Source organism: Aethalodelphis obliquidens, unplaced genomic scaffold, assembly GCF_003676395.1.
Source record: "Aethalodelphis obliquidens isolate GAN/ISIS:26980383/991018 unplaced genomic scaffold, ASM367639v1 scaffold4, whole genome shotgun sequence".
Lineage (NCBI taxonomy): Eukaryota > Metazoa > Chordata > Mammalia > Artiodactyla > Delphinidae > Aethalodelphis > Aethalodelphis obliquidens.
In genome coordinates this window covers 7,508,676-7,535,285 of record NW_020837948.1, presented here as the reverse complement: position 1 = coordinate 7,535,285, position 26,610 = coordinate 7,508,676, and the positions used below count along the sequence as shown (strand labels likewise).

At 36.0% G+C, this 26,610-nt stretch overlaps 1 protein-coding gene across 3 annotated transcripts in view; it reads right to left on the bottom strand.

Annotated features, from left to right (window-relative positions):
- The window catches only part of KIF3A (kinesin family member 3A), an 82,811-nt gene that overhangs the window by 22,448 nt on the left and 33,753 nt on the right, over nt 1-26,610 (bottom strand). For all 3 annotated transcript variants that reach the window (XM_027097929.1, XM_027097947.1, XM_027097939.1), the window contains exons 5-9: nt 13,903-14,008; nt 9,631-9,770; nt 8,808-9,005; nt 8,328-8,502; nt 3,299-3,397 (exon numbers count right to left, since the gene is read on the bottom strand). In XM_027097929.1, coding sequence (XP_026953730.1) covers nt 3,299-3,397; nt 8,328-8,502; nt 8,808-9,005; nt 9,631-9,770; nt 13,903-14,008 — 718 coding nt within the window. The remainder of the gene's footprint in view (nt 1-3,298; nt 3,398-8,327; nt 8,503-8,807; nt 9,006-9,630; nt 9,771-13,902; nt 14,009-26,610) is intronic.

Genomic DNA, 26,610 nt, shown 5'->3' with positions numbered 1-26,610 from the left:
AGAATTTTTAAAGACAGCAAGTTCTCCCAATACAATTGATTTCCCAACTTGATTTATAAGCAATTTTTTCAGAAAAAAACATTTATTGCATAAAGTGAAGTACACCTGTATAATAACAAACTTGCATTCAACCTATCAGTAGACTGTTAAGGGTAATTATAATAATGATTCTATAGAAATAAATGATCAACTGATAGTTCAAACAAAGAACACCTTAAAAAAAAAAAGGCCATTCATATTTTTAAAAGGGAAGGTACGCACAGCAACCACATGCTGGGACAACCATCTCTCCACTTCACCAACACACCCACAGTGCAACAAAAGAATTCAATGTTATATGCCAGGTATATAAAGAGTAACTAAAACTGCTTGAAATGAACAAGGTACAACTCATTTCATAATATACTTTGATGTAACTACTTTCTAAGGATTAAAGTAAAATTTTAAAACAGAAAATTAAATTGTAATGCCTCCCACTCAGATATTTTCTATATTTTGCAGTTTGTAATACAAAATGAGACTTCCACATGGTTTCTAAAGCAATTTCATGTATTTTATAGGTTAGCCTATGAAATTAATTGTCTTGGTAAAATGTAAGAATTGCAATAGAGAAAATAATTCCTAATATTCTTGGAAGTCTTCCTCTAGCAAGCTAAAAGCATAAGAACAATAACCAAATGTTTCTCTTATTAGTTTGGGAAAGGTAGGTATACAGATAATGCTTTAAAAAGCAGTAAGCTGCAAACTAGTACAAGGAAGCATCAACTCTCTTTCCTTCTGAAAACTAAATTATACATAAAATTAATAATACTTTTCAACTTAATTTATTAAATTACAGTGTAAGAAAAGGCCTTTAGGTTTGAAATAAGTCTAGATAGATAGATCCTGCATAACACTTTCGTGTGGATCTGAATTCTCTAATCATACCTTAGAAAGTTTCTTAAAATCAATCAGGCAATTCAGAAATAAGGATAAATGGCCATTTGAAATAAAATACCATTCAATTTATCTTTACTTGCTTCAAACTTTACATTTTTCTTTATTAGGGAGTTTTCAATCTTAAGCTACCCCTAAGAACAGGACACCAAGGAGTAAAATCTTTTTAACTATAAGACGTGTTATAAAGGGCACTGGTGTACTTCCAAATATAAGGTGTACCTTAAGAAATTCAGGATTTTGTTATTACAGGTCCCTTACCTGACTAGGATGTATCATGAAACATAAAAAGGAACCAAGAGTTATTCTCTTATACAGCTTACTAGCTCTCTTTACATTATCTCAACTGCAAAAGCATGAATCTCTCTTCCATTGTCTCAAACATAAGCGTAAGCATATGTTTTAACAATTACGGTTAACTGGAAGCAATGAAGAGGGGAGCTAAAGTCATCACATGCTTTGTTTTACTGAGAAGTCCAACATGTATTCTTTAAGTAATGACAGGGAGCGGTACAGCATTTCTCAAATGAAGCCCATGGGTTATGGAAAAGCCAAAGCTCTGTTAGAGAATTTAAGAGCTACCACTCACTAGGCAAGAACTTATCCAGAGGTTTCTCTATGACAGAACATGTGGAGTCTGAACTACTGCTGCTGCTACTGCCTGGAAGACAAAGAAATGAGCCCAACGGGAACCAAAGAAAGAGGAAACAAGAAAATGAACACATTCACAGAGAAAAATTCAATTCCAAAGAAAGAATTTTAAAGGACAATCAAGCTTTGTATTAAAGAACCAAAACCTACTTTCCCTTAAAACCAGTCTTGGTACTCTATGCAGTATTCTCTAATTACAAAGCCATACAGGGGAATTAGAAACTCTATTCCTTTAAGTATCCACTGTGGGCAAATCCCACTATTCACTTAAAATATAGTAATTCAGAGGGTTGGAATGAAGAGAATAAAAATAAACAAATCATTTGGTGACATTTAAGTCTATTTAAACCATTTAGGTTGATAAGCTAAAGGAACTGAGTTTTAAATTTTAAAGTCACGAACAATTAAAATTACAGGAATGATAAATTACCCTTTAATACAGACAGTTTGGTTTGTCTTCAATTTCACTCTTTCACCTCCAAAACATCAAACTATCAGATGTGATTATATATGTTTAAGGTTTCACAGCAAAACTTTGAAAGGCTTACTGAAATTTTTAAAATTTCTAAGCCTGGAAGGAAGATATGTTACTATTAAATATTTTAACATATTAAGCAGTGGCATTTTTTTCTATTTAAAACTTTATTTTTAACAAATCTATCATCTGCTTTAGCTTTGAATACTTTACTCTGAAAAAATAGGTGTGAACACAAAACCACTTCTCTAAATCAGGGGTCTGCAAACATTTTCTGTAAAGGGACAGATGATAAGTGCTTTAGGCTTTGTAGGCCAGACAGACGCATGTGAAGGCAGCTGTAGACCATATGTAAACAAATGAGCATGGCTGTTTCATAAACTTTTATTTACAAAAACAGGTGGTGGGCTGAATTTGGCCAGCAGACTACTTGCCAACTCTTGCTCTAAATTATATTTTTCCTGTCTTTTGAAGGACTCTTTATGGCTTTTAAATTAGGGACACCTGATCAAACAGCAATGGGTTTATTTTCAGCAAGAACATTTTAATAAGACAAGCAAAATATGCACCAGCTTGAAAACAATGATCCACATTAATGGAAGAGAGTTCTGAAATAAATATTCAGGGTTAAAGGATTTGAAATGTAGGCCATTATAATATGTCTCTCTCTTTTGCATGTCATCTATATCTTTATCACAATGAACACAGTCTCAATTCGTACTTGGCAACAAGTGCCCAGTATAACAGGTGAGAATGAGGGTACATTTTATAAAGAGAATGCATTTTACATTCTATTAAAAATACAATCCTTCTACAAATTTATTACTTAAAAATTCAATGATTAAAGCGTAATCATGTTTGAAAAAAAAATTTCACATTATCCTAATTTCCTAAAAATTTAGATTCCTAACATAAATAAAAGTCCTCACATTAAATTAAAATCCCATGTAAAATTTTAAAATGGTATATCCACTATCACAGATTTTTATAATTCTAAATTGTAAAAAAAACAAAACCAGAACATATTATATGCTGATTCATCTAGAAATAGGAGATCAGTATAGGAGGAAAAAATAATGCAAAGTTAACCAGGTATATGGCATACTTCCTCTGTTCTAATTGCTACCACAATTAAAAATGGCAAAATAAAAGTCATGCACTCGACAGCCTTAGGAATGTTAAACCATCATTAGGCAGCAATCTCATTTAATTTCCAGAACACTAAAATGAACTTACCCCTTCTTTTTTTCCTTTTCTCTCCATCTTCTCCAACCTCACCCTCTTCATCATCATCCTCCTCTGACCCACTGATATCAGAGCCTGATATTTCTTCCCCTTAAATAGAAATTTAATACAATGATGTTTATTCTGTGCCAGGTCACTGGCTATTTAGGAAATGCCTATATAAACTTTCTTCATTAAGTTTTTGTGCCCTAAACAAACCTTATTTTAATATTCCTAGACAGTATATCAGATATGCTAACCTCAGAAACAGATACAATGTACACAGAGGCTTTATCTTTAAAGTTCCTAAAGAGAAGTTAGATTCTGATCCATTTAAAATTTCAAATTATTAGTTTAAGTACAGTTCTAAATGTTACATGTTAGAGTTATTATTTCAGTCTTTAAAAAATATGATCACTTTTGGGGAGCATTTTCTTAGTTTTCTGTTTAAGATTTTAAATTCATTCAACCTGTTTATTTTTTTAAGGGCCATAAAACTGTCATCGAACACAATGATCCCACTTTTAGGACTATATCACATGAAGTAATTCAAAAGAAGAAGAGCTTATTTGTACACAAATATGTTAACTTAAAAAAATCAAAAAAAGGGATTAAGCTAATATTAATGCAAATCAGTGCTATAATACCTTCAAAGTAGTTATTTAAAATTACTACTGTCCATATATGAAATATCTAAGAAAACAAAAGTAACTGGGGGAGGAGTAAAATATACACTAATCATAATATAATATTTGAACCTACAAATAAAAGATGGAAAGAAATCACAGAGTCTCGGGAGAAGAAATTCATTAAACATATTTTGTTCTTTAGGCCTAGAAACAATGACACCCTGGTAGCAATGAGCACACCTAATGCCTAAATCTTGGTTTCTAAATACCATTCTCCAATGAAAGGAGCCAGGGAGAAATAAATGATTTTAAGGCCAGGGTAGGGAAAATAAAAAAATGAGCTCTAAGCATCTGTGGTGCCAGAAAGTGAGGAAGTGCTCAAAAAACAAGTAAACAAACAAACTGATGGGAGCATGTTGACAGGATATATGAACTACCCTGAAGGAACTCCTAATGGCCAAAGCTGGAACAATCTGAACAATAAAATAAATAATATTATTGTATTATAAACCCACAGACTAAAATAATTATCCATGAGTCCATATTGACATAAAAAATACTCAAATAAACAAACAAGTGGGGGAGAAGAGACTGCTTTTCCTTACAGTAGAATTCCAGACACGCCAAACACTAAACATTAGAAGGAACAATGGGAAGAGAATGTCACCATTGAGCAAATGCACAAACTACTGTTGGATGCTAACATTAGTGGAAGAAAGTATGATGAAAAACAGGACCTTTGTATAGTCTCAAAGAATTTGGTTGGCCAAAAGGTTCATTCGGCGGGTTTGCAAAGCAGAAACAGAGACACAGATGTAGAGAACAAACATATGGACACCAAGCCGGGGGTGGGTGGCAGTGGGATGAACTGGGAGACTGGGATAGACATATATACACTAATATGTATAAAATAACTAATAAGAAACTGCTGTATAAAAAATAAAATTTAAAAAGTAAAAATATAAAACATAATTTAACAAAAGGTTCATTCGGTTTTTTTCCATAAGATGGCTCTAGTAGCACTTAGCTGTCTTTAACTTCATTTGAAACAATTTTGTTAGATTGTATGTGACAGCTGTCACATCAACGTGTATTTAAAAAAAAGACTTATCAAAGCTGGTGAATTTTTGTGTACCCATTTTAATATTGAAGATGGAAGAAAAAAAGGAACATTTTTGGCATATTATGCTTTATCATTTCAAGAAAGGTAAAAACGCAACCGAAATGCAAAAAAAGATTTGTGCAGTGTATGGAGAAGGTGCTGTGACTGATCAAATGTGTCAAAAGTGATTTGTGAAGGGTCGTGCTGGAGATTTCTAACTGGATGATGCTCCACAGTCTGGTAAACCAGTTGAAGTTGACAGCAATCAAATCGAGACAGTAACTGAGAACAATCAACGTTATACCACGCAGGAGATAGCCGACATACTCAAAACATGCAAATCAAGCGTTGAAAATCATTTGCCCCAGCTTGGTTATGTTAATCGCTTTGATGTTTGGGTTCCACATAAGTTAAGCAGAAAAAAAAAACACAACTTCTTGACAGTATATCCTAATGCGATTCTCTACACAAATGTAATGAAAACATTCCATTTTTAAAACAAATCGTGATGGGCAATGAAAAGCGGATACTGTACAATAATGTGGAATGGAAGAGATCGTGGGGCAAGCTAAATGAACCACCACCAACCACACCAAAGGCCGGTCTTCATCCAAAGAAGGTGATGTTGTGCATATGGTGGGACTGGAAGGGAGTCCTCTATTATGAGCTCCTTCCGGAAAATCAAACGATTAATTCCAACATGTACTACTCCCAGTTACCAACCGAAAGCAGCACTCGATGAAAAGCATCCAGAATTAGTCAACAGAAAATGCATAATCTTCCATCAGGATAACGCAAGACGGCATGTTTCTTTGATGACCAGGCAAAAACTGTTACACCTTGTCTGGGAAGTTCTGATTCATCTGCCATATTCACCTGACATTGCACCTTCAGATTTCCATTTATTTTGGTCTTTACAAAATTCTCTTAATGGAAGAAATTTCAATTCCCTGGAAGACTATAAAAGGCACCTGGAACAGTTCTTTGCTCAAAAAGATAAAAAGTTTTGGTAAGATGGAATTATGAAGTTGCCTGAACAATGGCAGAAGGTACTGGAACAAAAGGGTGAATATGTTGTTCAATAAAGTTCTTGGTGAAGATGAAAAATGTGTCTTTTATTTTTACTTAAAAACCGAAGGCACTTTTTGGCCAACCCAATATCTCTCCACAAGGTACATATTAATTACAAAGGAAATAATAAAATAGTAGATTTATAGTGGAGAAAATTTGCAGAATAATTATGAGAAACTATAAATAAATACAAATTGAGGAACATTCTACAAATACATGACCAGTACTCTTCAAAAGCATCAAGATCATGTACAACAAATAAAGACTGAGGAATTGGAGACTGGTGGAAACTAAACAGACATGACAACTAAATGCAATGTGTGATCCACAACTGGATCTTGGACTAGAGGAAAAGGGCATTAGAGAGAAAACTGTCAAAAGTCTAGTAAGGTCTGTGGATTAGTTAATAAGTTTGTACCACTGTGAATTTCCTGGTGTCAATAATTGTACCATGGTTATGTAAGATGCTAACATTAGGGGAAGCTGGCTAATAGGTATATAAGAACTCTCCTTGCTATTGTGAGTTTTCTATAAGTCTAAAATTATTTCAAAATAAAAAGTTAAAAAATTATGCTTTTAATGTTTCTGCCTATTTTTTAACTGTTTTTCTGATTAACTCTATTAAATGGATTATAAAAACAATATGTCCTAAGAGCATAAATAAAATGAAATTTATTAAAAATAAAGTCAGCATTACCATATTATCCAGCAATTCTACCTCTGGGTATATACCCAAAAGAACAAAAGAATTGAAAGCAAGGACTCAAACAGGAATTTGTACACCACATTCATAGTAGCATTATTCACAATAGTCAAAAGATAGAAGCAACCCAAGTGTCCATCAACAGATGAAGGTATAAACAAAACATGGTATATACACACAATGGAATATTATTCAGTCTTAAAAAGGAAGGAAATTCTGACACATGCAACAATATGGATGAACACTGAGGACATTATGTTAAGTAAAATAAGCCAGACACAAAAGGAGACATATTATATGATTCTACTTACATGGGGTACCTAGAATAGTCAAATTCATAGAAATAGAAAGAACAGTGGGTTACCAGGAACTGAGGGAGAGAGAGGGATGGGGAGCTAGTGTTTAATGGGTACAGAGGTTCATTTTGGGATGATTAAAAAGTCCTGGAGATGGATGGTGGTGATGGTTGCAGAATAATGTGAATGTACTTAATGCCACAGAACTGTACACAAAAATAGTTAAAACGGTAATTTTTATGTTATGTATATTTTACCACAATAAAAAAATGTAAAAAAAGGGTCAGCAAAATAAAGATATGAACTCAATATTAAGAAATCTAAGAAATTTTACATCTTTAAAACATACTGACTATAAATACCACCTAGTGGTCACATTTAAAATACCAAATTCCATTATCTAAGAGGCAGCTCAATTACTGCTTTTCCTCAATAATCTTACTCAAATTTACTGAATCAGCACCTTCTCCAAATATTTGTGATGTTGGCATCTCTGGATTTCATATCTGATCTAACCAGTTTCCCCACAGACTGAAAAGAGGCAATTTCAAAGCCCTTTATTCACCTGGTATGCAAAGGAGCCCTATGCCAGTTAGTTCTTAGCACGAAGATTCAGGAAGTCACTGACTGCCTAATGATGGTTGGTAAATTTCTCGCCCTAATGAATAAGGTCTTCAAATTTTCTAACCTTCTGACATGATACCTTGTTAGAAAAGAATTTCCAAAATAGAATCTCATGTTCAAATTTAAACACGAAAGCATATTTTCAAGGCCATGCAATGAATTTTTACTTAAGAGTAAACTAGGTTTACCCATGACTCTCTGATTGCTTTGTTTACTTCAAATAATAGTGACTGATACCTATCACAAAGAACTCTGGTCATTTTCGCTAAATACATGTATGGTAGAACTTGCTCTTATATAGAGACAAATAAAAATTCATTATTTAATAAGTGGACATATGAAATCTTTACAAAAGATCATGGGGACTGAGATGGAGGTTTAAATTAAATGAATTTTTTTTAAAAAATCAATACACAAATATTATATAATTCTACTTGAGCTTAATATGGAAATGTTAAAGTATGTAAGTATCAATTTACCTTGCAGAAATATTCCCTTAAATATCAATGTTAGAGGTTCAGAGAATTTTTAATAGGTGGCTTTTTATTAGAACACTTACTGGCTAAACAACACGTTTTTAGCCAACATTAAGATTAATATTTTGAGAAAATGTTACCTTCTTCAAGCTTTTTTTTCAGTTCTTCTATTTCTTTCTGAAACTGACGAAGCAAAGCATCCTTTGGATCTTCATTAATTCTTGCTTTATTTTTAATATTCTTAGCACGATTAGCATACCGCAATGTACTGATGGTTTCATCATAATTGTAATCTGCTGGTCCAATATTTGCACACTGTTGAATTAGGAATACAAAACGTTTTACACTTGACACAAATTAATACTACCATTATGAACATATCAAAAAGAATTCTGGAATATATTTCCATTCCAGTCTTCCTGAAAAAGAGGGCACCACCACATAGGCTTCCAAACAATACAATTATAGACTCGCACACATGGTGTACTAGAAAAAATAACTCCAAATTTTAAAAAGTAAAATAATCAATAGTTTTTTTAAATGTTATGAATATTAACTACTGGCATAAGCAGGAATCTTAAATTTTCCTGATGATAACTATACGACCAATTAAGTCTTACCATCATGGTTTTTGAATTTCCTCCTAAGGAATCCTGAAGAAGACGAGTCAATTTAGAGTTACGATAAGGCACATGAGTGCTTTTTCCATCAACCAAGGCAGAAATAACATTACCAAGGGTAGAAAGTGAAAGATTGATTTTTGTAGCTTCTTTCAGGCGCTGCCCAGTAGCTCCAGTTTTTGCTTGTCTTTCTGAACCCTTACAATAAACAGAGACAGAAGTAAAGCTAAAATAAAAAATACAGAATATTCTTCCCAAAGTTAAAAAAAGTATTTTAACGGTAAAAGATCTAATATATCTGGAATTCACTTCAAAATAATACTGGAAGGGAAGAAGTGGCTGAGGGTAGAGATGAAATAGGACTGGCCATGAACTGATAATTGCTGAAGTTGGGTGATGGGTACATGAGAAATCATTATACTATTCTATCTACGTTGTATAGGTTTGAAATAGTCCATAATTAGTAGTAAGTTAAGGGGACTTCCCTAGTGGTCCAGTGGCTAAGACTCCACACTCCCAATGCAGGGAGCCCGGGTTCAATCCCTGGTCAGGGACCTAGATCCCACATGCCGCAACTAAGAGTTCGTGTGCCGCAACTAAAGATCCCGCATGCCACAACAAAGATCGAAGATCCCACGTGCCACAATTAAGACCCGGCGCAGACAAATAAATAAATAAATATTAAAAAAAAATAATAAGTTAAACACATACACAGGTAAAACTTAAAAATTATATAATCACTCCTTTTCACTTGAATTATTATTTATTTATAAAATAAAAAGAAATCACAAGAGTTATTCTTAAGTAGCATCCTGTTACTTACAGCAAGATCTACAAGATGGAGCTTCCCCATCCTGACATGCATGTTACCATCAACGCCTTTTTCACTGCATTCTATAGTAATTGTAAAGATGGCATGGGAACGGGAACTATGTTCATTCATATTAGTTGCACCAACAGAACCTTGAATAAAGGGAGGAAATTATTTAAAACTATAACAACAGGGAATGCCTTTAAAAATAATTAAATATCCAGAATACTGAATTTCATCAGAGCCAAAAGCCAGAGAGCATGGCTAAAACATAAAAACTTAGGTATATTTAGCCATTATTAGAAATTTCTGACAATTTATGTTGATAACAAAAAACTGTATTTTTTTCACATGAAAGAGGGGATTTGAGAACAAAATACTTAATTTCAAGTATTGCTGGCTTAAAAAATTAACTAATTTACATAAAAAATACATGTTAAATAATTCAAAAAATTAACTGCTGTTTCAGCTGTCTCTAAAAAGTATTATTGATATGTTCTGGGAATCAACCACAGGAATACTTGCATATATACATTAGATGATACAAAGATATTCAGGGAAGAACTGTTTACAACAGCGAGAGATCAGAAACAACCAATATGACAGTGGTTAATCAATTATAGAATAGTCATACTATGAATTACTAAGCAGTCTTTTTTAAAAAAAATAAGGTAGATCTGAATGACATGGAAAGATACCCATAACATATGAAAAAAAGAAAGGAATATAGAGCATAATCCCATTTCTGTAAAACAAAAGCATCCATTCAAAATATGCTAAGAATTTGAGTGTGTATAAATATTTTACATGAATATATTGTGCAAACAAAGAAAAAGATCTGTTTTGTTTTTCACAATAGGCATGTATTGGGTGTTTTTTTCTTAAATTCCAAAGTATTTTAAAAGCAATATGTTAATTTCACCCAATGCCAAAATTATTTTCCTACTATATTCATGTAGAGCTTCTCCATGTGAGCTGTGATTTTACAATTTAAACATTAAAAGGGTACTCTTTATTAGCAAATGGCTATATTATAAGTCAGATAACTAGAAAGTAAATTGCACTGGTAAAGAAAAGTAAAGCCCAATGAAAGAAGGTAAATGGAAAATCAGTGAGGGAAAATGCAAGGATCTGTGATTCCATACTATACTTTTCTGTTTTCTTTTAAATCAAGTTATGAATTTTTAAAATCAATTTTCTCCAAAAATATAAAAACTAATAAATCTGACACCACTTCAAATCATCTAATCAGATGTAACACACTATACATATTTCCACAGAGTAGTAGGTCTTATTTTACCTTGTTTTTTTCCCACTTAACATTATCTCCTACATATATTTCCATGTAAAAACCAACTTGAAATTTTTACTAAAATTGAGTTATTATCTTACTGGGAGATATTTGGGGTTGTTGCCTATTTTAGTTCTTCATAAGGGACACTAATATGAGCATCTTTGAGTAGATACCTTTCTTTCTCTTTAGAATTATATCCATGGGAAATATTTTCCAAACTGGAACTACCTTATGAAAGGATAGGAATAGTTTTATCACTATGTGATTATCAAAACAAGCTATAGCAGTGTTTTTCAGTTTGGAGTGGGAGAGAAAGTGTAATTTGAAAAAGTCATATTAAATATTTTAATACCCATTGTTTTTGCAATATAAGTAAAGCATGCTATTTATGACTGTGATTTTTCTATATTTCCGGTTATGAAAACAAAGCAATGCAACAGATGTTACGTCAAAAGTGACCTACACTGAACTTTACAATCCCTAGGAGAGAACAGCTTGCAGCAATCAAGTAGACTAAATGATCCAACCTAACACACTGCATAATGGAAATAAAACATTTCCATAGCCGTAATTTTTGTCAAAATATTTATTTTGGAATAAAAAATTAAATTTTTATGTTTTTCAGGGAGGTACAGAAAAACTTATCCCAATCCTTCTCTTCCCCACCCCCCTCGTCCTTGGCAACCACAAGTCTGTTCTCTGTACCTATGAATCTGTTTCCATTTCATAAATGTGTCCATTTGTGTTGTATTTTAGATTCCACATATAAGTGATATTATATGGTATTTGTCTTTTTCTTTCCGACTTAATATGATAATCTCTAGGTCCATTCTTGTTGCCACAAATGGTATTATTTCATTCTTTTTTATGTCTGAGTAATATTCCATTGTGTAATATTCCTTCTTTATCCATTCATCTGTCGATGGACATTTAGGTTGTTTCTATGTCTTGGCTATTGTGAATAGTGCTACTATGAACATAGGGGTGCATGTATCTTTTCAAATTATAGTTTTGTCTGGATATATGTCCAGGAGTGGGATTGCTGGATCATCTGGCAACTCTTATTTTTAGTTTTCTGAGGAACCTCCATACTGTGCTCCATAGCGGCTGCACCAATTTACATTCCCACCAGCAGTGCAGGAGGGCCCTCCCCTGCAGCTAAACCTTTAATTTTTGAACTCAATCTATTTGTTAATGAAGACTATTTTCCTCTCTGCTATCTTAGGTGTTCAAATCTCTTTACCTTCCTTTCATTTTATTTCTCTCATTAGAATTTTTTCATTTTTCCTTAGACAAATCTCACATACTAAGTTAAATTAATTCTTAGGTAGTTAATGGAAGGTTTTGGTCACTATTGTGAATGGAATCTTATGTTAAAAATTTCTTAAGTTAAATAAGCAATACATGAACATATTCCTGGTATAAAAAAATACAAACATACAAAAAACATAAAGTGAAAGCTCCCTATATCCCTTTCCCCCAATCTTATTTCCCCTTCACTAAAGGTAACCACTATTAAATGTCCTTTCATTTTGTATTTCACATACATACATGTGAACACACACACAAAATACCCAAATATGTAGTTTGATAGTTTGGCTTTTTTTATACATGAGATGATGCATTACATACTGTGCTAGTTAGCTTTCTTTTTCCCTTAATATATATCGGGAAAGTCTTTTGGGTCTCTACATGTAGATTTAACTCACTGTTTTGTTGTTTTTTTTTTTACAGCTCCATTATAGTCCATAATATTTTTGCACCATAATTTATATAACCAATTTTTTATTGACAGTTATTTAGGTTGTGTCAAACTTTTTGCTATTACAAGTAATGCTGTAATAAGGTATTTTTTTGTTTACACCAAAAAATATTTTTCTAGAACATATATCTACAAATAGAAACAGTGGGTCAAAGGAATGCATCCTTAAAAATTTCAACAGATACAGTTATCCTGCCCTTCAAAAAGGCTGTATATTCCCATCACCATTGCCCATTTCCTTAGAGCCTCACCAACCTGGATATCCTTTCATCCAAACTGATGGGTAAAACATCTCCCATTGTTGTTTGAATATGCATTTTCCTGATTACTTGTGAAGTCAAACATCCTTTCATATACTTACTGCTGTGTATGGTTCTTCTATGAATAACATAGTCATAAACATCTTTTGCTCATTTTCCTGTTAAAATTTTGGTATTTTTCTATTATTTGGTTTATAAGAATACAATTGAATTTAAAAAATTTTTGCTTTGTTTCCTTGAGTTTGCTAGATTTTTAGTCTAGTCACAAAAATCTAAAAAACAAAAAAAGGTTATTTCCTATGTTCTCTTCTTTTACCTCTAATCTCTAATTGCTGTTAGTAACATCATTAGTACTAGGCCTGGGGCATCAGCAATATTGCTGAAACTTTTTATTCTTTAGAAAAAACTTGAAACAATTACTAAAAAGAATGCCACTTTATTTAATTTTGTTTGCTTTTCTTGTCAACAAAAGGGAGGCATTATACTGCCTGGTTAATGCTGACTAATGGTGTAGATTCAAATGCTCACTCTGCTACTTAAGTAGTATATGACCTGGACAATTTACTTTAAGTCTCAGTTTCCTCATTCATAACATAGGAATTTAATACCTTCATAGCCCATTTTGAGGATTAAAAGAGATCATTCTTATAAAGCATTTGAACAAGCACTTGCCACACAGTAAGTACTCAATAAATGTTACCAATATTATTATTACTAACAAGAGACAGCGATATGAGTCTCAAAGATATAGCACTATTGCTAAGTAACAAAATTTTGGTCAGCATGGAAAGCAATCTGTGATATCTTTCATTCATATATGCTTTCCACATAGTAAATAGTCAAAGAGGAAGGGTTTTCAAGAAACCTAAAAATCCAATCTTTACGGCGCAAAATGCCATACCAGGTTTGCTTCTAAAAGAGCCTACTCCACACATAAATGTTTAATCACAATTAAGCACTATACTTACGATTTTTGTGGCCCAGTGTCATAATTCTATCCATATCATCAGCATTATTTACCACATAAGCTGATAAATCCTTGATATAAACTCCCACATCAGGTCTTTCTTTAACCTAAAAAAAAAATCATACAGACTTTACACATATATCCATAATTCTTCCACAGTTATTTATTGAATATCTACTACATGTTGGACACTGTGCTAGAGAGTGAGGATACAGTGATGAACGAGGTAGACAGTTTCTACACTAGTGGGGGTAACAATCTACAGGGAGAACATACAAATGAATAATTACACACACAAATTATTTTATTTTATTTTATTTTATTTCAATTGTGATAATGCCATGAAGAAAAAAAAATATAGGAAAGTATAAGAATACAATATAGGGACTTCCCTGGTGGCGAAGTGGTTAAGAATCCACCTGCCAATGCAGGGGACACTGGTTCGTGCCCTGGTTCAGGAAGATCCCACATGCCACAGAGCAACTAAGCCTGTGTGCTACAACTACTGAGCCCGCACTCTAGAGCCCGCGAGCCACAACTACTGAGCCTGTGTGCCACAACTACTGGAGCACCTAGAGCTCATGCTCCACAACGAGAAGCCACTGCAATGAGAAGCCCGCGCACTGCAACAAAGAGTAGCCCCCCCTCGCCGCAACTAGAGAAAGCCTGTGAGCAGCAGTGAAGGCCCGATGCAGTCAAAAATAAATATTTATGAATAAAAAAAAGAATGCATTATAGACAGACTTAAGCTAGTAATGCAGGGACAGGATAAGTTCCCCAAGATGATGTTTAAGCTAAGACTTGAAGAAATAGGAGGTAGACAATCTGTGTTAGAACAACAGGAAAACACTATGTGCAAGAATCCTGAAATGAGAAAAAAACTAGGTTTTTTTGTTTTGTTTAGTTTTGTTTTGCGGTACATGGGCCTTCACTGCTGTGGCCTCTCCCGCCGTGGAGCACAGGCTCCGGACGCACAAGCTCAGCAGCCGTGGCTCACGGGCCCAGCCGCTCCGTGGCATGTGGGATCTTCCCGGACTGGGGCACGAACCCGTGTCCCCTGCATCGGCAGGCGGACTCTCAACCACTGCGCCACCAGGGAAGCCCGGTTTTGATTTTTTTTTAGTATTCAGTAAGAGTTTATTGTGCACAAAAGAACAGTTTGTGAACTGGGAATCTTCAAACTCAAAACCAATGTGAAGCTCAGAGGCATGACATAACAGGATGACTTAGGAAGTGAAAACCAGGAAGTTGTCTAAACGAAGACAGAGGTTGCCTCCTCTTAATCAGTCACTTGGAAGTAAGGCCAGCCTGGCTTGGGAGCTCTATGAACATGACCCGGGGAGGCAAGTAGTGCAGGGGCTGCGTTCCAGGAGATGTGAGCTCTGGTCCCAACAACAGCTCTCAACCTAAAAACTAGGTATTTTAAAAAATAAAAACCAACGAAACAAACAAAAGCCAGGGAAAGAGTAGGTGGCAGGGGGGGAAATAGGTGGGATATCTGGCTACAGAGGTAGCCAGATAAGATTAAGAGGCAGAGATAAGATTAAGAATAGTAATTGGTCTTTTTTTTTTTATTATTGAACTGCAGTTGATATACAATATGTTGGTTTCTGGTGCACAGCAAGGTGACTCAGTTATATATATGTATATGTATATACATATATATACACACACACATATACATATTCTTTTCCATTATGGTTTATTACAGGATATTGAATATAGTCCCCTGTGCTATACAGTAGGACCTTGTTGTTTATCCATTCTATATATAATAGTTTGCATCTGCTAATCCCAGACCCCCAATCCATCCCTCCCCTATCCCTCCTCTGCCTTGGCAACCACAAGTCTGTTCTCTATGTCTGTGAGTCTGTTTCATAAATAAGTTCATTTGAGTCATATTTTAGATTCCACATATAAGTGACATTGTGTGATATTTGTCTTTCTGACTTACTTCATTTAGAATGATAATCTCTAGGTTGATCCACATTGCTGCAAATGGCATTATTTCATTCCTTTTTATGGCTGAATAGTATTCCATTGTGTGTGTGTGTGTGTGTGTGTGTGTGTGTGTGTGTATATATATATATATATATATATATACACCACATCTTCTTTATCCATTCATCTGTTGATGGACATTTAGGTTGCTTCTGTGTCTTGGCTATTGTAAGTAGTGCTGCTATGAACACTGGGGTGCATGTATCTTTTCAAATTGTAGTTTTGTTTGGATATATACCCAGAAATGGGATTGCTAGATCATATAGTAACTCTATTTTAAGTTTTCTGAGGAATCTCCATACTGTTTTCCACAGTGGCTGCACCAATTTACAGTTCCACCAACAGTATAAGAGGGTTCCCTTTTCTCCACAGCCTCTCCAGAATTTGTTATTTGTAGACCTTTTGATGATGGCCATTCTGACCAGTGTGAGGTGGTACCTCATTGTAATTTTGATTTGCACTCCTCTAATTATTGGTCTTTATCTTAACAGCAATTTGAAGCCACTGGAGTATTTCACACAGCTGAATGAAATAATCAGATCTATGGTATCCATGTAAAAATATTACCTTTCCATGAGTAACTTTATGAGAACTTTTACCCAACTTGAAGGCTGTATTTGGGATATATTTATTTAAAATACAGACAGTATTTTAATACTATCTGTAAAATACAAATAGAAATACAAAATTCACTTTTCAAGGCCCTAGAAGTCACATCCAACAAATCAACAGAATAAAGTGAAACTGAGGCAGAGGCCCGTGGCTGCCAGTGGCGCGAGCCATTCCAAAGGTCGTAAGACTGCACAAAGATGATAAACAAAATTTATATCAGAAACAAAAGTCACAAAGGCAAATACTCTAAATTCTAGCTGTTGATCTTAAATCTAGTTAGAGGTTTTAGGTTTCTTTAGTCTCTCCTTTTTTTTTTTTTTTTTTTTTTTTTTGCAGTACGCCGGCCCCTCACTGTTGTGGCCTCTCCCACTGCAGAACACAGGCTCCGGACACGCAGGCTCAGCGGCCATGGCTCATGGGCCCAGCCGCTCCATGGCATGTGGGATCTTCCTAGACCAGGGCACAAACCCGTGTCCCCTGCATCAGCAGGCAGACTCCCAACCACTGCGCCACCAGGGAAGCCCTCTTTAGTCTCTTTTATGATATATTTATACATTAGGAAAAATTACCATTTTTCTGTCATGAGATATACATTAAGCCCTAATTTTACTAGTAGTAAAGAAATGTGTTGGTCTCTATAAACCAGTGGGTTTCAAACTGTGCTCTGACAAGCACTAGAGGGTCCATGGTGGCAATGAGGGGGCCATTGTGTGAGTCTGGGGGCTCTCAGACCTAGACACAAGTTCTAAAGAGAGCTTTACTTTCATGTATCTTATAGATTGGGCTTCCACATAAGGTTTGGTTTGATTCAACTGTTTAATGGCTTTAAATCTTTTAAAATGTTTGAATATTACTGGTTTATATCAACGCTTCTCAGAAAAATCTATGGTAAAGAATTATACATATATTTCTAATGTGGAAAGTGATATCTCTGAAAAATACAAAAATCATACATTTGGATACCATGACAATGTCAAATTACTATAAAAGTTTTTAAGCATGTACTTTCATTTACTATTCTCATCTCATTGCAGACTGAAAACAAACATTCTTCAAACCGGCATCAGTCTGCAAAGTCTATGGTCATTCCCAATCACAAGATATTAATTCCATATTCAATTATTAATTATAGATAAACTAATTAGACATGAAATATGAAGAAACTGAATATGATTCTGAAATAAAGCAGGACCCTGAGACAAGATTGCAGATAGAAGGACATGAGCTCACCCTGTATCAAGAAAACACCAAAATCACAACTAACTGGTAAGCAACCATCGAAAAAAAAACACTACAACCTACCAAAAAAGATATCCTACATCCAAAGACAAAGGAGAAGCCACAAGAAGACATTAGAAGGGGCTCAATCGCAATAAAATCAAATCCCGTATCTGCTGGGTAGGTGACCCACAAACTGGAAAATAATTATATCGCAGATGTTCTCCCACAGGGGTGAAAGTTCTGAGCCTCACTTCAGGCTTCCTATCCTGGGGGTCTGGCATCGAGAGGAGAAGCCCCCAGAGCATCTGGCTTTGAAGGCCAGTGGGGTTTGATTGCAGGAATTCCACAGGACTGGGGGAAAGAGGAACTCTACTCTTGGAGGGCACACACAAGGTCTCATGCACACCAGTGCCAAGGGGAAAAAGCAGTGACCTCATAGGAGCCTGGGCCAGACCTACCTGCTGGTCTTGGAGAGTCTCCTGGGGAGGCAGGGGTTGGCTATGAATCACTGTGGGGACAAAGACACTGGCGGCAGTAGTTCTAGGGAGTACTCACTGGCATGAGTCCTCCTGGAGGCTGCCATTTTTTCACCAAGACCTGGCGCCACCCAACAGCCTGTAGGCTCCAGTGGTGGGATTCCTCAGGCCAAACAACCAACAGGGCGGTAACACAGCCCCACCCATCAGAAGACAGCCTGCCTAAAGTTTTCCTGAGCCCACAGCTGCCTGCTAAACAGCCCCCTTGACACGGCCCTGCCCACCTGAGGGACAATACCCAGCTCAACTCACCAGTGGGCAGGAACCAGTTCCCCCCACCAGGAAGCCTGCACAAGCCTCTTAGACCAGTCTCATCCACCAGGGGGCAGACACCAGAAGCAACAAGAACTACAGCCTTGCAGCTGGTGGAATGGAAACCATCATCACAGAAAGGTAGACAAAATGAGATGGCCGATGACTATGTCCCAGATGAAGGAAGAAGATAAAACCCCAGAAGAACAACTAAGTGAAATGGAGATAGGCAATCTACACGAAAAAGAATTCAGAGTAATGATAGTAAAGATGATCCAAGATCTCAGAAAAAGAATGGAGGCACAGACTGAGAAGATACAGGAAATGTTTAACAAAGAGCTAGAAGATCTAAAGAACAAACAAAGAGATGAACAACACAATAACTGAAATGAAAAATACGCAAGATGGAATCAATAGCAGAGTAAATGAGGCAGAAAAATGGATACGTAAGCTGGAAGACAGAACGCTGGAAATCACTGCTGTGGAACAGAATTTTTAAAAAAAGAATGAAAAATGAGAACAGTCTCAGACACCTCTGGGACGACATTAAACACACTGACATTCACATTATAGAGATCCCAGAAGTAGAAGCGTGAGAGAAAGGACCTAAGAAAATATTTGAAGAGATAATAGCTGAAAACTTCCCCAACATGGTAAAGGAAACAGTCACCCAAGTCCAGGAAGTGCAGAGAGTCCCAGGCCAGGTAAACCCAAGGAGGAACATACCAAAACATGTAGTAATCAAATTGACAAAAATTAAAGACAAAGAGAAAAATATTAAAAGCAACAAAGGAAAAGCAACAAATAACTTAAAAGGGAATCCACATAAGGTTATCAGCTGATTTTTCAGCAGAGACTCTGCAGGCCAGAAGGGAGTGGCATGATATATTTAAAGTGAAATCAGTGCTTTGTGACCACCTAGAGGGGTGGGATAGAGAGGGTGGAAGGGAGACGCAAGAGGGAGGGGATATGGGGATATATGTATATGCATAGCTGATTCAAAGCAGAAACTAACACACCACTGTAAAGAAATTATACTCCAATAAAGATGTTAAAACAAACAAACAAACAAAAATAAAGTGATGAAAGGGAAGAACCTACAACCAAGAATACTCTATCCAGCAAGGCTCTCATTTAGATTTGATGGAGAAATCTAAAGTTTGCCAGACAAGCAAAACCTAAGAGAATTCAGCACCACCAAACCAGCTTTGCAACAAATGCTAAAGGAACTTCTCTAGGCAGAAAAAAAAAGGACGTAAATACACACAATAAAATTATGAATAGAAAAGCTCACCAGTAAAGGCAAATATATGTTAAAGGTAGGAAATCATCCACACACAAATACAATATCAAAACCAGCAATCAAGAGGAGAGTACAAATGCAGGATTCTGGAAATGCATTTGAAATTAAAAGACCAGCAACTTAAATCAATCTTGTTTACATGTAGAATACTATATCAAAACTTCATGGTAATGGCAAATCAAAAATCTGCAATAGATACACACACAAAAAAGCAAAAGGAATTCAAACACAACTCTAAAGTTAGTCATCAAATCACAAAGGAAGAGAACAAAAGAAGGGGAGAAATAAGACCTACAAAAACAAATCCAAAACAATTAACAAAATGGCAATAAGAACATACATATCAATAATTACCTTAAATGTAAATGGATTAAATGCTCCAACCAAAAGACACAGACTGCTGAATGGATACAAAAACAAGACCTGTATATATGCTGTCTACAAGGGACCCGCTTGAGATCTAGGGACACATACAGACTGAAAGTGAGGGGATGGAAAAACGTCTTCCATGCAAATGAAAATCAAAAGAAAGCTGGAGTAGCAATACTCGTTTCAGACAAAACAGATTTTAAAATAAAGACTGTTACAAGAGACAAAGAAGGACACTAAATAATGATCAAGGGATCAATCCAAGAAAAAGATAACAATTCTAAATATATGCACCCAACACAGGAGCACTTCAATATATAAGGCAAATGTTAAGACCCACAAAAGGAAAAAGTGACAGTAACACAGTAATTGTGAGGGACGTGAACACTCCACTTTCAACAATGGACAGATCATCCAGACAGAAAATCAATAAGGAAAAACAGGCCTTAAATGGCACATTAGAACAGATGGACTTAATTTATATTTACAGAGCATTCCATTCAAAAGCAGCAGAATACCCATTCTTCTCAAGTGCACATGGAACATCCTCCAGGATTGACCACATGCTGGGCCACAAAGACTTGGTAAGTTTAAGACTTGGTAAGTTTAAGAAAATTAAAATCATATGAGGACTTCCCTGGTGGTGCGGTGGTTAAGAATCCGCCTGCCAATGCAGGGGACACAGGTTTGAGCCCTGGTCCACAAAGATCCCACATGCCACGGAGCAACTAAGTCCATGCGCCACAAATGATCCTGAGCTCTAGAGCCCAAGAGCCACAACTACTGTGCCCACGTGCCGCAACTACTGAAGCCCATGTGCCTAGAACCTGTGCTCCGCAACAAGCCACCGCAGTGAGAAGCCCGCTGACCACAACAAAGAGTAGTCCCCGCTCGCCACAACTAGAGAAAGGCCGCGCACAGCAACAAAGACCAACACAGCCAAAAATAAATAAATAAATTTATTTTTAAAAGTCACATCAAGCATCTTTTCCAACCACAATGCTCTGAGATTAGAAATCAATTATAAGGAAAAAAAAACTATAAAGAACACAAACACGTAGAGGCTAAACAATATGCTACTAAACAACCAATGGATAACTGAAGAAATCAAAGAGAAAATTAAAAAATACCTAGAGACAAATGAAAATGAAAGCACAACTATCCAAAACCTATGGGATGCAGCGAAAGCAGTTCTCAGAGGGAAGTTTATAGCAATACAATCTTACCTCAGGAAACAAGAAAAATCTCAAATAAACCTAACCTTACACCTAAAGCAATTAGAGAAAGAACAAACAAAACCAAATAGAAGGAAAGAAATCATAAAGATCAGAGCAGAAATAAATGAAATAGAGATAAAGAAAACAATAGAAAAGATCAATCAAATTAAAAGCTGGTTCTTTGAAAAGATAAACAAAATTGATAAACCTTTAGCCAGACTCATCAAGAAAAAAAAGGAGAGGTCTCAAATCAATAAAATTGAAATGAAAAAGGAGAAGTTACAATGGACACCAAAGAAAAACAAAGAAATACAGAGGACCATAAAAGACTACTACAAGCAACTATACGCCAATAAATTGGACAACCTGGAAGAAATGCACAAATTCTTAGAAAGGTACAACCTTCCAAAACTGAACCAGGAAGAAAAAGAAAATACAAAGAGACCAAACCCATGCACCTATGGTCACCTAATCTATGACAAAGGAAGCAAGAATATACAATGGAAAAAAGACAGTCTCTTCAGCAAGTGGTGCTGGGAAAACTGGACAGCTACATGTAAATGAATGAAATTAGAACACTCCCTAACACCATACACAAAAATAAACTCAAGTGAATTAAAAGCCTAAATGTAAGGCCGAATACAATAAAACTCTTAGAGGAGAACATAAGCAGAACACTCTTTGACATAAATTGCAGAAAGATCTTTTTCAGTCTACCTTCTAGAGTAATGAAAAGAAAAATAAACAAATGGGACCAAATTAAAACTTAAAAGCTTTTGCACAGCAAAGGAAACCATAAACAAAATGAAAAGACAACTTACAAAATGGGAGAAAATATTTGCAAACGAAGCGACCGGCAAGGGATTACTCTCCAAAATATACAAACAGCTCATGCAGGTCTATATCAAAAAACAAACAACCCAATCAAAAAATGGGTAGAAGATCTAAATAGACATTTCTCCAAAGAAGACATACAGGATGGCTAAAAAGCACCAAGTATTAGATAAACAAAACACTAATTATTAGAGAAATGCAAATCAAAACTACACAGTATCACCTCACACCAGTCAGAATGGCCATCATCAAAAATTCTACAACCAATTAATGCTGGAGAGAGTGTGGAGAAAAGGGAACTCTTCCTACACTGTTGGTGGGAATGTAAATTGGTACAGCCACTATGGAGAACAGTATGAAGCTTCCTTAAAAAACTAAAACATAACTACCATATGATCCACCAATCCCACTCCTGGGTATATATCCAGAGAAAACCATAATTTGAAAAGATACACGCACCCCAACGTTCATTGGAGCACTATTTACAATAGCCAGGACATGGAAGCAACCTAAATGTCCATCGACAGAAGAATGGATAAAGAAGATGTGGTTGGGGCTTCCCTGGTGGCGCAGTGGTTGAGAATCTGCCTGCCAATGCAGGGGACACGGGTTTGAGCCCTGGTCTGGGAAGATCCCACATGCTGCAGAGCAACTAGGCCCGTGAGCCACAACTACTGAACCTGTGCATCTGGAGCCTGTGCTCCGCAACAAGAGAGGCCGTGATAGTGAGAGGCCCGTGCACCGCGATGAAGAGTGGCCCCCGCTTGCCGCAACTAGAGAAAGCCCTCGCACAGAAACGAAGACCCAACACAGCCAAAAATAAATAAATTAATAAAAAAAGATGTGGTACATTTATACAACGGAATATTATTCAGCCATTAAAAAGAATGAAATAATGCCATTAGCAGCAACACGGATGAACCTAGAGATTATCATACTAAGTGAAGTCAGTCAGAGAAAGACAAATATCATATATCACTTCTAGGCAGAATCTATAAAATATGATACAAATGAACTTATTTACAAAATAGAAACAGCCTCACAGACTTAGAAATCAAATTTATGGCTACCAAAGGGTAAAGGTTGGGGCGAAGAATAAATTGGGAGTTTGGGATTGACATATATACACTAATATATTTAAAATAGATAACCAACCAGGACCTACTGTATAGCACAGGGAACTCTACTCAATACTCTGTAATAAGCTAAATGGGAAAAGGATTTGAAAAAGATTAGAATTATATGTATATGTATAACTTAATCACTTTGTTGTACACCTGAAACTAACACAACATTGTAAATCGACTATACTCCAATAAAAATAAAATAAAAAAAGGCAGGACCTTGCGGGACCCTCCCAGGTAAAAAAAGCCCCTCCACATCCCCCATTTCTTGTTTGTAGAAAAAGGATTTAGTCTCCCAGGCTTTTCCTGAATTCCAAAGAGCAGAGTCAAGCAGTTACAAAGGAAGTGAAGGAATGCAGAAACAAAAGAAAACCAGGCAAAAAACTGCTTTTTATAGCTGAAACAATAGTTCAGGTATAAAACAGAGTCCTAGTTCCTCCTCAAGGAATATATAAAACAATCTGATGTGTACCTTGGAGTTGTTCTGTAGAAACCAAGACCCCCATCCAGGTTGAGGATGATGACTACAGGCAGACCACAAGCACTAGACCTCAGACTGGACTAAACCAGGAGGTTGATGATTAAGATTCCCAAAATATCACCGTTACCTCACCACCAACCAATCAGAAGTCATGCACCCTGCAACACTCACCGCAAATGTTGCCTTTAAAAACCCATCCCTGAAGAAAAGCCATTAGGGAGTTTGAGCCTTCTGAACATGAGCTTGCTTGGTGCCCTGCAATAAAACAGTGTACTTCCTTCAACACAACCCAGTGTCAGTAAATTTGCCTTGCTGTGTGGCACGCAAGCAGACCCAAGTTTGGTTCAGTAACAATTTTGGTGACCACGAAGGGACAGTCATCCTGAGTGGCATCTCACTCATGGTACATCAGCCCTCGGCTGACACTGGCACTCAGATTTTGTCCTGCAGGTGCCTGAGTACTTTTGTCTCAGGGACAGCCCCAAGTGCTTGCCACTAACTAGGCAGCACTGGCCCATGGTGTTTTCGATTCACTGGTAAAGGAAACAAGGCTCTGGTCCTTGTGTAAGACGTCTCTGGTAAGTGGTGTAACCTCGTGTGTGACAACACCAGGGCATTCTTCCCTACTGGGTTGCCTTGATTGGAATTTTACTTTTTTGTGGGGGAAGGTGTATGACATGGTCATCTTGTTTTGAGCAGAGTATCACTTTAATTGGACTTTCCCTTCTGGATCAAGGAGTCCCTTGGCCATCCAGCACTGCCTGAGCAGTAATTGAGAAACTCCCTGTTAGACCAAGGCTCATCTGCACCCCTGTCTGGAACGGTAGGTAGGAAACTTTCCATTCTCATTCTAGGAAACTGTGACCCTGAGAAGACTCTGGATACTGATCTGCCAGTCTGTCTGTTTCTGGTAATAGCAGCCGTGTGAAAGAATAATGGGTAATGAGAGCTCTGTTCTATCTTGTAGTCCCCTAGGGTGGATTTTGCAAAACTGGAAGAACTGCAGCTATGCTCCCATGAAAAGAAAGAGAATGATATTTTACTGTAACACCACATGGCCCCAATATTCCTTAGGCTCTGATGAACAATGGCACCTCAGTGGTCTTTAGACTATAATACCTACATTCAACTAGAACTGTTTTTTAAAAGGGAAAGAAAATGGGATAAAATTCCTTATGCATAGGCTTTTATGATATTGTATCAAAGTGAGCCTTCTGGAATTAGTTTGACTTTTATCTCGGGTGTCTTAGTACACGAGTTTGAATCCTGTTTTCTCTCTGGTTTTGACCCTCATTAGGGGATCCTGGCCCTGGTTTGGGAGGAGATCCCACCAGGAGGAAAAAAAGGAAATTAAAGGATTAATCGTTCTCAGAGATACCCCTGATATTGACTCTCATTAGAGGGCCTTGGTCTTTACCTTTGTTAGAGAGTCCTGGTAACTTAAATGTGGTCTAGACACTCCTAAAAACTAATAGCTTAAATTCAGTCATGAGTCTGGGTCAGCGCCAGCAAGTTCACCTAGAAATGAGGCACATGAATGTGAGTGAGTGGTATGTATTACTGTCTATTATTGTTATTTGTTTATGAAAGTTAAAAAAAATTGGATGGTAATGGTAGCAAAGAATTTTTATCAAAAACACAGAAATTTAATTTGTGTAACAAACAGTTTATAACGCCAAAACAATGAATCTCAATGGCAGCAGTTACTCCCCTGCCCAGAATGTTTTAGAAGTTTGTGGGGGACATTCTGGTTCACTTGAGGACGCTATTAGTATTCATAGGCAGGGGCCTGGGATACTAAACACCTTGAAATGAAATGGGTCACAGTCAATGAACTGTCCCATGCAACTCTGAATGTCCTACCAGATATTAACATGGGTGAAAAAACAATTTATAATTACCTGAATCTAAACCCTAACTCTATTGTACATATGAAGACTAAGTGCTTTCCCATGGTAATAATAATAATATAGGAATGCAGGAAAACTGAGGAAAGAACTACTTTATTTTCCTCAGAACTCTACCAAGAGCTAGTTACTATTTTAAAAGACCATGTCATTGACAGTAACACCAATCAAGATGTTTAGATCACCAATACAACATACTTATAATAGTCTGCATTTGTAGCTGCTACAATCATAACGATTATATATGCTTCTGACTACTTCATTATGTCATTGAGTATGATCACATCTAAGCATTTATATATTGAAATACAAGTACTTTATTTTTTAATTAATTTATTCTCTTTTATATTATAATAGGGCAGTATATTGATAATTTTTAAATTATGCGTGTAGATAGATTTCATCATCTATGAAATTTATTTCAGGATAGTCAAAGGGGCATTACAAGATATATGTTATAAAAAAGGGGCATTGGGTCTAATGTGGTTGAGAACCATTGACAAGACTGTTCCTGAGAATAAATCTGATCTATAATTACTGTTACAAAAATGGAAAATCTGTCCAAATGATTTTTATTCTAATGATCTATGCAATAAAATAATAAACTTTTAAAAGGTAAAAAGCACAGAATTAAAGTATCCATCAAAACCAAAGATGACAACTAGCAAAAATGAAACATCTCTATATTTGCTGTCTACACATTATCATTATAGATTAAGTCTTCATTAAGGTCCAACAAACACAAATAATACCTAAGCCTGTAATATACTGCTCCAAAAGCTCAGCTTATATAGTAAACTTAAAAAGAAAAAAAAGCTAAAATGTATTGAATACTTCATTACGTGTCAATCA